General features: G+C 38.7%; 1 protein-coding gene across 1 annotated transcript in view; it reads left to right on the forward strand.

Moving 5' to 3' along the window:
• Nucleotides 1-14,402, forward strand: part of TXNRD2 (thioredoxin reductase 2) — a 51,611-nt gene that overhangs the window by 7,882 nt on the left and 29,327 nt on the right. Inside the window, exons 8-11 of the mRNA XM_067539858.1 lie at nucleotides 1,524-1,594; nucleotides 9,088-9,107; nucleotides 9,498-9,589; nucleotides 13,899-14,073. Of these exons, the coding sequence (XP_067395959.1) occupies nucleotides 1,524-1,594; nucleotides 9,088-9,107; nucleotides 9,498-9,589; nucleotides 13,899-14,073 (358 nt within the window). The remainder of the gene's footprint in view (nucleotides 1-1,523; nucleotides 1,595-9,087; nucleotides 9,108-9,497; nucleotides 9,590-13,898; nucleotides 14,074-14,402) is intronic.

Consider the following 14,402-nt stretch of genomic DNA (forward strand, 5'->3'; position numbering starts at 1 on the left):
CCCTCCCCTCTTCCCACTGGGACCAGTGGAACTCACTCTCCCTGCCACAGCCAGAGGAGTTTGCTCTCCCCCATCCCCGGCCCCAGAAGAGTTCTGTGCCCCTGCCAGTAATTGGGGGGGGGCATGCCCCTGCTTGCACCCCTTTGTGCACACTCCTGCATAGCAGCATCCACAAGTAATGCTTTCTGCCATCTCCATTTTGTGAGGAAACTCCATTCCATCTTGGCAGACAAAGAACTGGTCTCAGTTATTTGTGCCTTCTTCATCTGTTGGCTGGAAAACAGCAATGTGATATACCTGAGTATGAAACCCTTCAGCACTTCAGAAACTCCAGCTAGTACAGGACACTGCAGTGTGTCTCCTACTGTGAATATATCAAACCTGTTCTTCACACTCTACACAAGTTTTTGATAGAATTTTGAATCAAGTTCAATGTCTCAGTCCATATCTTGAAAGTGCTCCATCATTGGGCCCAGTATATGTAAAAGATCATCTAAAGCTCCAGGATGAAGACTGTGATCAGCAACTGTGCTTCTCTGGCACAATGGAACTCTCTACAATAACAGTAAAGCTTGTCTGTGTGGGAGACGGAAGCCTCACTGGGGGAGGTCCAAGACTGTGAAATGAACTCCCACATGAACTCACCACCTTCTGCTCCAAGAGCAGGGCATATTTCTTCAACCTTATCTTCTTTAACATAAATACAGAGCAACGGGGTGTATGTGTGTATGTGTACACACTATCAAAACCAGAAACTCCACTGAACATGCTTCTCTCTCTGGGGAGAGGATGAGAGAACAAACACATGACTGACATATAGTCATGTGGATTAATACACTACAGGAAGGCTCTCAGATACTATGTTGTTGCGCATGGTATAAAAATCTACATAAACTAAAATAGAAAAATTCAGAGTCCTTGCTTCACGATCATGGTTTGAATAGAACTTCAGCTTCTGGATCACACCGAAAAGCTTGCTAATTGCCTTAGATAACTTACTCTTAATATTTGAAGCATTCAGGATTTTCCTACATATGGGTTAAAATAAAGAGGAGTGGACCGGCGCAGAACAGCTCCCATTCCTTTGACAAAAGAAGAAGAAAATTTCCCCTCCTCTGCTTGGTTTGGGTAAGCAGCACTCAGTCTCCTTCTTGGCTGGTGTGATGACAGTTCCGCCTTCTGTTTCAGTCAACATTAACCACTGTTCCAATAGTATATGTAGGAAAGTACATTATACTATACTACATACGATAGGTCAGAGCCTAAACTTTCTAAAAAGTCACAGCACACAATGAAGAACATAGAGTTGATGCCTCACAGAAGCAATGGGAATTTCAGGAATTGTTCAATGTATGATAGATCTGTTGATTTTTAAACCATTGGGAATGTTACCAAATGCAGTAAAATTTTAAAATTTAAAATTTAAAAATTTAAAAGACACTATACTGTTTCCATTAGATCAATTTTTCATTTATTTAATGTGTAATATCCACTTCAAAATTATCTACACATTTTATTCATAGATTGCAGGTGCATTGGAATATGGAATTACGAGTGATGATATCTTCTGGTTGAAAGAGTCTCCTGGAAAAACGTAAGCTATCCTACCAAGACTTTAATATATGCTGTTACTTGCATTCTTACCTTGCTACACTAAGGCAAAATAATGGTCTAAATTACTGCTCTTGCATTCCACCTTCTCTTCTGATTCTATTTAACCTCTGAATTCTTGTTGCTGAATACAGCTATGCTAATTTTGTAAAGCTATTTTGTGTCTATTTCTGCAACTCTCTCAGGAAAGTTTTGCATAAATAACCTTTGAAAAAGCAAATTGAATTTTCAGCATCCTGACCTGGATGAAGATCATTTTTATTTTATTTTAGTGGTTATAAAGAGAAGCCACAAGAGGGCAGCAAGTGCTTAGAATTTAATGCTGTACAGTATTGTAACTCTGCTGTGAATCTTGTGTACGTTTGAAATAAGTTTTAAATTGGTAAAACATAGTCCAGTTTATTTTTGCTACTCTTTACTCTTAACTGGCACATCTACCTTGACAGCAAGTCAAAGAACATAGACCATAATGAGGTTTTTCCAGGTTACCATTCTCTTACTTTTTGGCTACTTCAAACTAGAAATACTAGTTTGATATATGCACTTAATACATAATTAAGTTAGATAAAACTCTTTCATCTATACATTGCAAACTAATTATAGTGAAAATAGTAAAAATGTATTCATAAAGAAAGCTCCCAAATTTCAATGCACAACAGTGTTGCAGTTACAGTAAACATCTTATGGTGAAGTTCTGTGTGTAGGTGAAATAACTACTAGTAGAGGTTTCTGTTCTATTTAAATGGTAAGCTTTATGGGACAGGGACTTTTTGTTCTGTGTTAGTACAGCATCTAGCAGAGTGGGGTCTTGATTCATGCCTGGGACTCTGAGATACCACCACAATACAAATAATGATAGGAAGTGAGTGATTGCTAGTGCTATAGCCAAATAAAGATAATATTTTTAACTTTCTCTAGTGAGCTAATTCCAGGAAATAAATAGATCTGTATCACTTGAGGAAACTAAAATTGCTATTTTCAAACATAATGTAGCTGCCATTCACAGTTCTGATTACTCTGAATACAGAAACACAGTGTGTCTTCAGTTAAACATCAAATAGATAAACAGAGCTCTTTGGTACAGTTTAAAAGGAAACTAAATCTGCAGTTGTTTGCAGTATGTCAGTCACCTCTTGAATTTTGAGAGCATGATTTATGTGAGGAAATTGTTTTTTTTGTTTTTTTTGTTTTTTTTTTTAAACTAAACACAAGATTTATCCCTGTAAGATGGTTCTGTGAAAATGTGGCTTTTGTCCAGTCGCTGTTAATGCAAGTTGTAACAGTGTAATGTGGGAGTCTAGTGTTTATATGTTGCATTCCTAAGCTTTAGTCAAAATAAGCCTTGAGGGGCTACAGTAGCATTTCTGTACTTTATCAGCCTGTGTTGAAGCAGATGAAGGAGGGAGCTATGCACATTCAGAAGGATTGTTTCTGTCAGATTTATTTCTCTTATAAATATTCCCAAGGTTCAGTTTAACGCCTTTTGTTTGCATTCTGATCTGGGTTCTCATTATTCTGCTATTTTTGCATATCTCTTGTATTTAGCAGCATATAAATTACAGGGCTGTCAATCTTCAATTATTTTTCTAAGGGAGACTTAAAAAACGATCAGACCAAACCAGAAACCAACTAACCTAAGAGTCTTAAAAATCCCCTAATACATACACACAACAAGATCCTTCACCCCAATAGCAAGAACTGAAAGACTGCCATAAAATCAATACAAACAGAAGGAGTTGTCTTCCAAATGACAGACTTGGCAGGTGTGAAGGGGCTGTGTTCTGGCTTTTAATCCTGCCTTTCTGACATGGAAGATGCCAGGGAACCTATTGGTTTGTGGGAAGGGCTGTAAATCAGATTAACTGCTACTGTTATATATGGCCACTGACTTGCATCTACTTCTCATCTAATGAAAGAGGGGAGCAAATGTATGGCCGAAGTAGGCAAGTTCTTGTTCTACTCCCTGTGAATACACAGTGACTATTTCCTTACAGACACTGCAGCATTTTTCAGCATTTGCAATTGCTATAGGCGATGTTGGCCCATTGTGTGCTAGAAAAGGGAGGTGCACCTTCCATTCAGAGATAAATCAGGTGCTTCAGCATTGGGCAAGTTTATCTCATACAGTGATAAATTTACTGACCTTTGTCATGTACCACTTTGGGTTTCCCTTTTAGTTCTACCTGTTCCCTCAACCTCTTAACACTGTTTAAATTGTAGTGGGGATTGTGTAGAGATTCTTCAGGACCATCTTCCTCACACACTCTGTGTGCCAACTCCACTCACTGGGTGATGCCGCCCTTTAATTTAGCCTGAGATGTGGCTCCTGAGTGATATCAGACGTATTCTTCCTTGTTGATTCTCCATCACCCTTGCTCCTGCCATAACAAAAACCCTGAAGTGGAGAGATTTGCACATATTAAACCTGAGTTTCCCTCATGGCGGCAGAGAGTGGGGATGTGACTTGCCCAGAGCTATGCAGCTTGACCCTGAGTTCAGTGCCCTCTCCACTGGACCATGTTGTCTTATTGATGTTTAATTGTTTTGAAGGGCAATGTTTATTCAAATTTTATATATTTTTTTTAAAAGGCTTTGTTGTGTTCTGAAACTAAATAGTGTTAGTGTTTTGAAATGTTCAAACCAGTAAATTTTCATGAGAGATAATGGCTCTGCCAGTTTGCAAATTATTTTAAAACCAGTTCTCTCTTTATGCAAAAAGGTACATCTATGTGCAGCATTTTATATTATATGTATTTTTAATATTAATGCAAAATATGATACAGCCTTATTTGACATGGGAATAAGCCATCAAGCACCATGCTGGAAAATTCTGCTTAAACCAACAGTTAAACAAAACACAAAGGAAAAAAAGAATACAGATGTTGCTGTTGGAAATGTATTGGCCCTCTTATGATTCTGTCTCTTTAAATGTTGCGTCTGTATGGTTTGCAGCAAGGGAGCATTGTGTTGGCACTTGAAGATTTAGAGTTAACTGAGGAAAACAATTGGTGTAAGAAGACCTCCTAGTCAATGGATTATATTCAGGCAGCTGTTGCCTCCTTCTGCCTTCTCTTTGCTGGCATTGCTCCTTATGTTCTGAAAGCCTTACCTTTCTAGAAACAGAAAGAAGAGAAGTTAGGTGGCTGTTAAAAAAGCCAAAACAGATGTTAGGAATGCCTCTGACCTCTGCTTCAAATACCATTAAAGTTCTTTAAAAAGCATGGATGTTCAGCTAAAGATCAATGTAAAAAAGGGAGATTACCTTAATTCTTCTATATTGTATCCCATAATACCTATCTAGGAATTTTGATCTTAATTTCCTTAATTAGTGAATTTAAGATAGAACTTTATTGTTTAAATATAGTTTTTGTTAAATTATATGAGTTGGTTGAATTTATTGCCAGACAATGGGATTTAAGAATATAAAAACAGTAACAAAGAGTAGTACCAAATTTCACTCCCAGGTTCTAAATGGGATGTTGTTTAGTAGTTGGCAGTCTGCATAAATCCATGATTGTCTAAGCTCTTTGTAAAAAGCTAAAGCAAGAAAACTCTGAAATATATCATCTTCAGAGTTAGGCAGACCACATATTTGATTGTTGTCTAAAAATAATATGGTAAAAGCCCAAATATATATAAATCCAAAATTTAACAAGCTAACAGCTCATATAGAATCCATGAGACTGTGTTCAGCTCACACATAAGATTAAGAATTTTTAAAAGGCTAACTTTTGATGCAATACATCTGTATTATTATATTAACTGTTCTCTGAAAAATAAAAAATCACTTCTTCAGTAAACATGAGCTTCTTAAAAAGCTTTCGAATAATATTTATAAGCTCAGCCAATGCTGCTATTTTGTCCTGTCCCCATTTGCATTCAAACTGCATTCTTCGCATTCAAATTAAGCAAACCCCTCACTCCCAGTACTACTTTTGCTGTTCTATGTTTTTTGTTTGTGTTAGAATAATAGCCTGATTTTTCAAATCTCCTTTGAAAACCTGAATTAGTTACATAACCTGGAATTTAAGTGTCAGTCATTTTCTCATAGACAGTTTATTAAGCTTTTTGTTAGGATTATTCAGACTTGATACAGGAGTGCTTAGTAATGTACTACTTGGGAGACCAAAAGAAGCCTAATACTCTGCATGTCTTCTGCACTGGATAGTCTATCCTTTTCAGATTTTTTTTAGTTAACCAAATCTTAGGCTCATGGGATCAGACCATCTATTATAAAAGTTAAGTAATACTTTACATTAACTGGACAGTTGCAAGCTTCAACTGTCTTCACAGGATTCATCAGCATTGCTTCAGATAATAACTGCAGGCACATTCCTGTCACCCAGCTCTCATGATGTTGGTGAACGTGAATTGCTTTCTGCAAAGCAGCCAGAACATTATTCTGAGAGAAACTGCTTTTTTAAATGGAATCATATTATTAGTACTTGTAGGGATTAGCACCATCATTAGAATTATCCATTCTAGAATTGTCTTGCCTCTTCCATAAAAACAAAGAGCTAATTTCACTAGGCCACCCACAACTAAGGTTTTTTTCTGTCTAGAATTTGTCTTTTAATATACAATATTTGACTGATATTTAGCAGGTTTTTTAAAATGTATTTATTTAAGTAAAAGGTTTTGTTACTTAATATATCTTAAATTCAAACACAGCTACCCTATCAGATTTCTACTGTCATGGTGCTCTGATAGACTGGGAGGTAGGCAGTCTGGCCTAGTAGTCAGAGCAGGAGTCAGGTCTTGTGGACAGAGCAGGTGTCCAGGTTTGGAAATGAAGAAAAGGGCCAGCACCAGAGTCAACTGCCAGTTACTAGAGCCAGAGGTCAAGCCACAGTCAGAACCAGGAATCAAAGCTGAGGTCGTAAGAATGGCCATGCTGGGTCAGACCAATGGTCCATCAGGCAAAGTATCCTGTCTTCTGACAGTGGCCAGTGCCAGATGCTTCCGAGGGAATGAACAGAACAGGATAATTTATCAAGTGATCGATCCCCTGTCATCCAGTCGCAGCTTCTGGCAGTCAGAGGGTTAAGGATATCCAGAGCGTTGATGCATCACTGACCATCTTGGCTAATAGCCATTGATGGATCTAGCCTCTAGGAACTTACTTAATTCTTTTTTTGAATCCAGTTATACTTTTGGCTTTCACAACATCCCCGGCAACAAGTTCCACTGGTTGACTGTGCATTGTGTGAAGAAGTACTTCCTTATATTTGTTTTAAACACTCTGCTTATTAATTTAATTGAGTGACCTGTGGTTTTTGTGGTATGTGAAGGGGTAAACAATACTTCCATATTCCCTTTCTCCACACCATTCATGATTTTATAGACCTCTGTCTATTTTATCCTTATCCTTGGAGGAGGGAAAATACTACAGAACCCACCAGAGTAGCATTTAACTTCAAAAAGAGGAAGTTGACAAAAATGAGGAGGCTAGTTAAACAGAAATTAAAAGGAACAGTCACAAGAGTGAAATGCCTGCAAACTGCATGGAAGCTTTTTAAAACACCATAACAGAGGTTCGAACTGTATGTATACCCCTAATTTAAAAAAACCACAAACAAACAAACAAAAAGTCAAGAACAAAAAAAGCCACCATGGCTAAGCAACAGAATAAATGAGACCATTAAAGGCAAAAAGAAAAACTTTTTTTTTAAATTGGAAGTCAAATCCTAATGAGGAAAATAGAAAGGAAAACAAACTCTGGCAAATCAAATGTAAAAGTATAATAAGATAGGCCAAGAAAGAAGTTGCAGAGCAGCTAGCAAAAGACACAAAAACCAACAGAATTTTTTTTTTTTTTTAAGTATATCAGAAGCAGAAAAACTGGCAAACAATCAGTGGGGCCACTGGACAATCAAGGTGCTAACAAAGCTCTTAAGGAAGACAAGGCTATTGCAGAGGAGCTAAATGAATTCTTTGCCTTAGTCTTCACTGTAAAGGATGTGAGGGAGATTCCCATACCTAAGCCATTCTTTTCAGTGGCAAATCTGAGGAACTTTCCCAGACTGAGGTTCAATAGAGGAGGTTTTGGAGCAAATTGATAAATTCAACAGTAAAAAGTCACCAGGACCAGATGGTATTCACCCAAGAGTTCTGAAGGAACTCAGATATGAAATTGCAGAACTATTAACTGTGGTATGTAACTTATCACTTAAATCAGCCTCTATACCAGATGTCTGGAGGATAGCTAATGTAACGCTGATTTTTATAAAAGGCTCTAGAGGCGATCCTAGGCCAGTAAGGCTAACTTCAGTACCAAGCACATTGGTTGAAACTGAAGTAAAGAACAGAATTATTGAACACACAGGTGAGCACGAATTGTTGGGGAAGAGTCAATATGGATTTTGTAAAGGTATATCATGCCTCACCAATCTATTAGAATTCTTTGAGGGTGTCCACAAAGGTGAGCCAGTGGATGTAGTGTACATTGGAAAACATAATCCAAACTATACATACAAAGTGATGGGGTCTAAATTAGCTGTTATCACTCAACCAAGAGATCTTTGAATCATTGTGGATAGTTCTCTGAAAACATCTGCTCAATGGGCAGTGGTAGACAAAAACCTAACAGAATGATAGGAACCAATGGGAAAAAGATAGATAAGACAGTAAATATTATAATACCACTATATAAATCAATGGCATGCCCACACCTTGAATACTGCATACAGTTCTCGTCACCCCATCTCAAAAAAGATATATTAGAATTGGAAAAAGTACACAGAAGGGCAACAAAGATGATTAGGGGTATGGAAAAACTTCTATATGAGGAGAAATTAAAAAGACTGGGACTTCTAAAGGGGGATGTGATAGAAGTCTGCAAAAGTCCATGCCTAGAAGTGTCACAGATCCTCTACTTTTATTTCAATCCCATTTTGTGCCTCTGTTTATTAATTGTATTGTGATAGCACCAAAAGGCCCCAATATGGATCAGGAACCCGTTGCACTATGTGTTCTACAAATACATAATATGTGATGGTACCTTCCCTGAAAGCTTACAATCTAACTTAATATCGAAATGTACCTTGGAACATGTGCAAAAAACATTTGTGCTCCAAGGACCCAGCTTTTACCTGTAATTTGCAACCGAATAAATAATTTTAGTCCTGATTCATTTTAACCCCTAGTTATTCCTACCTTGTGTGTGTTTTTATCTGTTTTTGTTTTCCAGAATGTGTTTTAGATGTTTTATTTTATAAGGCAAACTACTCCATTTTTGATAAACCTATCAATATTTTCATTAATAAAATAGGTTCAAAATGAAATCTGACATTTTTTTAGCATGTTTGTCTTTATGCTGGAATTTGCAAACCACACTCCTACTCATCCCGTCTAATATCAGACATCCAGATCAAACCTGTAATCTAGTAATCATACCACACTCCAGAAAATAATTTGTATCTATTTTGCGAAAGAAGCACAAGCTCATTCCAGTGCTATATTTTTTTTCCTTAACAGGTTGGTGGTTGGAGCCAGCTGTATCCTTTGTAAAAGCTGTAATGACTTAACGTTATGATTGGCATATTTTATCTTTTCTTTGAAGGCTCAATTGTCTAAATTTCACTGCTCGTGAGCTGTTTACCTGCATCCGTGGTTAAACTACATTAATAGCACTTTGAGCGTTATAGTCACAAGAATTCAGATCAGTGGAGGATGCATTCTGAGAGCCTTGCAAACATTTATCTATGAAGTTTCTGTAACATGAACACTAGCTCACTATTGTTCTTTCTTTATAGAACAGCAATGTTCTTGCCATGGATATTTCATTCATTAGAATAATCTAAGTCTCATTGTGGCAATATCCTTATTTTGGTTGTTTTTCATCTGAAATCATGTAACCTATATTCCTTTAATTGATAATTCACAAGATGTTTCCCTTGAGTGTGCCGGTTTTCTCACAGGCATTGGACAGGATACCACGGTCATGATCAGAAGTATCCCACTTCGGGGGTTTGATCAGGTAAGCATTGGTACAGCTTAAATCTCTTGAGCTGTGTGGGGTGTTTTTTCTCTCCCATAGAAATAACAGCACTTTCCTTCACAAAATACTATCTTGTAGATGTTATAAGTATTAACTCCATTTTACAAAAGGGAAAGTGTGGCGGGAAGGTTTGGTGATTGCTCAAGGCTACAAAAAGAATTGAATCAGAACTGAGATTAAAACTTGGCTGTTCTTCACTCAGTCCTGTATTCAGATCACTAGATGATTTTTTTTGATTCTGTCTAATTCAGGTAAGAGGGAAGTGGCTGATTGATTTGCTGTGGTTATCCCATGCCTCAAAGCATCAAAGGCTCTCTCTCCAAAATTAGCCTAGTTTCCACTCTTGTACTGGCTGAAACATTCTTGCTTAAATTTCCAAGTAATTCTCTCTCATACAGATAACAAGCCTAGAAAATTTCAGTCTGAATGGTGAAGCCTTTGGAAAGTTAATTATCTGAAAACAGGCTTAGAATGGAAACCAATATGCAACACAAGCTATAGCGGTCATTCCCACTATAATTAGTTGGATTTTTTTTTAAACAGTTGTATATAGTAGATGTGCATAATCTTTGCATGTTAAAGATGATTATGATTTGTTTATAAGTATGAACCTTTTTAAAATAATGTTTTCTATATTTTTGTGCAAATGAGATGGGGCAGATTTTAAAATATGGCTATATCTCAAGAATTTGAAACCAGGCACAAGATATATCAAGTCTAAACTGGCAAATATCCTGGGATTTATTCTCATCTTGATATGAGTTCTACACCTGTAAATCCATAAGATCTTTGTGAGCAGGGTATTTATAGAGTGCCGTAAATGTGTGGGCCCTTTACAAAACAGAATATCCTTTCCCTTTGTCTTATGTGGATAGAAACAGCACATGGGATAACAGTTTAAATGCAAGGAGGAGTGGAGGCGAAATAGATGTGGAGATAGGTGCAGTCAGATTGTAACTAGGTTGAGCCTGATAGAAACTGATGAGGCAATATTGATATGTCAGGTTTCAGAAGAGAAATAACATTGGCATCTGCTTTACTTTATTGCCAGCCACAAATTTTAGCTTGAAAATAAAATGTTGCGTATAAGCCAAGAACTAGCACGTCTTTGGTGTTGGTGTTTTTGTGATAATATCATTGTATAGACGTAATAAACACATCATATAATAATGTGCAACCGACTTATTACAATCAAGAGCAAAGACATCTTTGAATAAACCTGTCAGTGGGACAATTCACTGTTTGACAGCGGTGTGGCATAGGTTCAAACACATTTATCAAAGGTGTCTACTGAAAAACCACTATTTCCTTTTTGTAGTAAAGCTTTTTAGGATACCTTAATGATTCACATTTATTGCAGAGATGAGAGATAGGTGTAGAGGCAGCAGGAAGCTCTGTGCTAGTTGAGTTATGTAATACCAATTGAAATTCTGACAATGTTAAGTTGAATTAGCTATTTTTTGTATAACCTTTTGATATATATATGTATATCTCAAATGATGTGGAGAACAACCAATCTAGCACTCCAGTTTTAAAAATGTTAAGCAAGATCTACAAACTTAAATCCACTCAAAGCTGTCCTATTTATGTCCCACTGCTAAAGGCCCTCTCCCAGCCTAAGGGGAGGAGTCACTGGCCCGGGATTCAACTAATTTGCGGGGGCAACAAATGAGAAAACAGGAACAGGCATGAGGGTCAAAGGGTCAAATGGAGGGAACTGGAAGCAAACCCTGAGCAGAGAACCCCAGACAGCACCCATTGCACCCTGAAGGTGTCTAGGGAGCCAGTGGACACTGCCCAGAGGAACTCTGCCCAGATACATGAATGGATAGAGGAACGGAAATAGCTCCACAATCGCAGAGCATCCCCTCAGCCAACCTTGTCTCCGTGGTCTTGTAGATGGCTACTTTGGCCAATGCTATGAGGAGCTTGATGAGGAGGCCCTGTGACTTTGTGGGGCCACAGATGAGGTGTGCATAAAGAAACAGGTGTGGGGAAAAGTGCAGCCAGAACCTCAGTAAGAGGTTCTGGAGGAGCTGGAACAGAGGCTGCTCTGACTCACTCGAAATAAATGTGCGCCAGGGTGTCCCTCATGCCGCAGAAGGGGCAGATGTCAGGGAGAGGGGTGAACTGCGCCAGGTACACACCCATGCTCATGGCTTCATGAAGGAGCCACCAGCTGATGTCCCCGGCAGGCTGTGGGGTCAGGGTCGAGTAGAGGCTGGTCACTGGGATTCCTCACCTTCCACAGGTGGTATAAGATCCCACCACTTGGTGTCTGGGTGGAATACGAGGGTGAGGAAGTGGAGGGTGTGGCGCACGAGTGTGTACAGATGGTCCCTTGGCATGGTTCGGAACCGAACCGGCTGCAAGTCTCACAACCGGCTTGGTACATGCAGAGAGAGGGTGGCTGGGGGGCTCGTGGGGCCAGGGCCCGATGAAAAGATGCGGAGAGCTAGGAGTGAGGAGTGGGTAGGGAGCACCCTCCAGCAGGAACCACTCAAAGTAAACCTGAGCAGCAGCACTCAATGCTGTAGGAGGCAGGTAAGTATAACTTACTCCCTTTTTACAGATGGGGAAGCTGACACACAGGCTAAATGACTATCACAAGACCATGTCATAGGTCTGTCAACAGAATAAGGATTACATTTTGGGACTTACTGGCTCTCTGGTCTATGCTCAGCGTAGTAGATCATGTTGGCCGTCTACACAACACTGAATAGTTTTAAAATCCCAGTCTGATTATTTGGAATAGTTGGCTGTAAATGGGATGTCACGGGTGCCATGCACACTGCATTCTGTATCTGAGAGTAAGCAGCAACGTAACTCAGTCCATTCACACATCTGTGTTTCTCCAGTTTCAGACATTTGGATTTTGCTCACTGCTTGTGCAGCGGGGAGTGATGTATGTATGACAACACTGGTCACCTTCTGCAGAAGCAATGCTGTCTAAGAGCAGCTTTGTTAAAGAGAAATAGTAGTCATAGGCACCCTACAAAACAAAATAGAGGGTACATCTAGTAAACAAGACTGGAGTTAGTCACTGGGTATAAAAGACTAATACGGTGTATATATATATTCAGATCTATAAGGATGATGACATGTTTACAACTTAATTGGTAATATACTGGGTCAAATATGCATCAAAAGGACCGTGGAGGGTAATGAAAATACATGCATGTAAACACCAAAAGACAAAATCTAAATTAAAAGGAATTTTATAGCATTTTGTTGTCTCTTTTGACTTGGTCCTTAGTTAATAGCAAAATGATCATGCATTCAAGCCCTTTCAGTCCTCTTGGTGTCGATTAAGGCCCCTTGGACTGTGCAGCACATTAGACTTAAAGTATGTGGCAAGGCCCCAACCTGATGTGTACAAGGGAATTATACCACATTGTGCCACATCACTATTTGAATATGGACTCTTACAAAATGCTCTCTTAGAAAACCAGATCTTGCCAGGGATGAATGTAAAGGCTTCCCTTCATGATTAGCCCAATGTTTGGCTTGTAATCAGAAGGTGTCAATGAATCAGTGAGATCTGGCAAAACAAGAGAATTAAAAAATTGAGGCCAAAGTGGGACCTGTGCTGTAAGACAAGACTTGCTATGGATGTAAATATCCTGATTCTTAAAATTACTGTGAATCTGTATCCTGCCACTGTACTTTGTCAGGACCTCATGAATATTAGGTTTTCTGTTCATGCAAAAGAAAATTCTTAATTGTATTTTTACACACTGATATTTTGCTCTCTCTCTATTTCCTATGCAATTTGAATGAGGCTGGAGGTGTGATATCCCTTTAAGGCAAGGCCAGCCAAAACAAAGAAAAAGGTCTTCAGGAGACAGCTGTTTAAATCCAAAATTATCAGGTTTTTTAGAAAGCTATAAAGTTGTATAGGTTTGAAATAACACTTGACGAGGTAGATTCATTTACTAAGGCCTGGTCTACACTGCTGGTGAAATTTGGTGGCAGTTGACTTCATAACTTCCATTTAGCATTCTGTCTCCACTGTGCTGTACCGATGGGAAATGTGTACCCGCTGACACAATGCTACGCTTTTTGGGGAGGTGGTTTTATTAGATCGACTTTTGGAACGATTGAGCATGTCTTCACTGCAGCTCAATAAAACGATAAATTGATCTGATGGCGGCGAATTTGCCACTGGCAGTGTAGACATAGCCTAGGTTTTAATGAGCATGAATGAAATGTGGATTTTTTTAAAAGACTTGAAAGTTGCTTGTTTTTAAACTTAAAAAAATGTTTAGATTTTTTTTTTACTTCACAGCAAATGTCCATCTTAGTAACCGATTACATGGAATCCTGTGGTACGAGATTTTTAAAGAAGTGCACCCCAAGTAAAGTTGAAAAGCTGGAGAATGGCAAACTGCAAGTTACCTGGAAATATGCTGATTCAGGGAAAGAAGAAATGGATGACTTTGACACAGTGATGTGGGCAGTAGGTAAATTTGATTTTAAAATAACTATTTCTTAAAAATGAAATCCCCCACCCTTTGCGTTGTATGGTTTCAAACAGCCTTCCCCTGTATAGGTCTTAGCACCTGACCATCGATTCACACTTTCCCATGCTTGACTTGTTCAGTTACAGTCCAAAAATTCCCTTTTATCCTGATGTTCGAGGGGGCTGCCATTTCTGCTAGCCGGCTCCAGGTTCCATGTTCTCCAGTGCAGTGGTCATCATCCAGTTAGGAGACAGAGAAGCAGTTTTCTCTTAAGAACCCCAGTGTGCCACAGGAAATCTGGTAGCTAGAGGTGCTTGTGGATCTCAGAT

The sequence above is a fragment of the Emydura macquarii genome, unplaced genomic scaffold (assembly GCF_026122565.2).
Source record: "Emydura macquarii macquarii isolate MOO-44397 ecotype Brisbane River unplaced genomic scaffold, CSIRO-AGI_Emac_v2 contig_554, whole genome shotgun sequence".
In the NCBI taxonomy this organism is placed as follows: domain Eukaryota; kingdom Metazoa; phylum Chordata; order Testudines; family Chelidae; genus Emydura; species Emydura macquarii.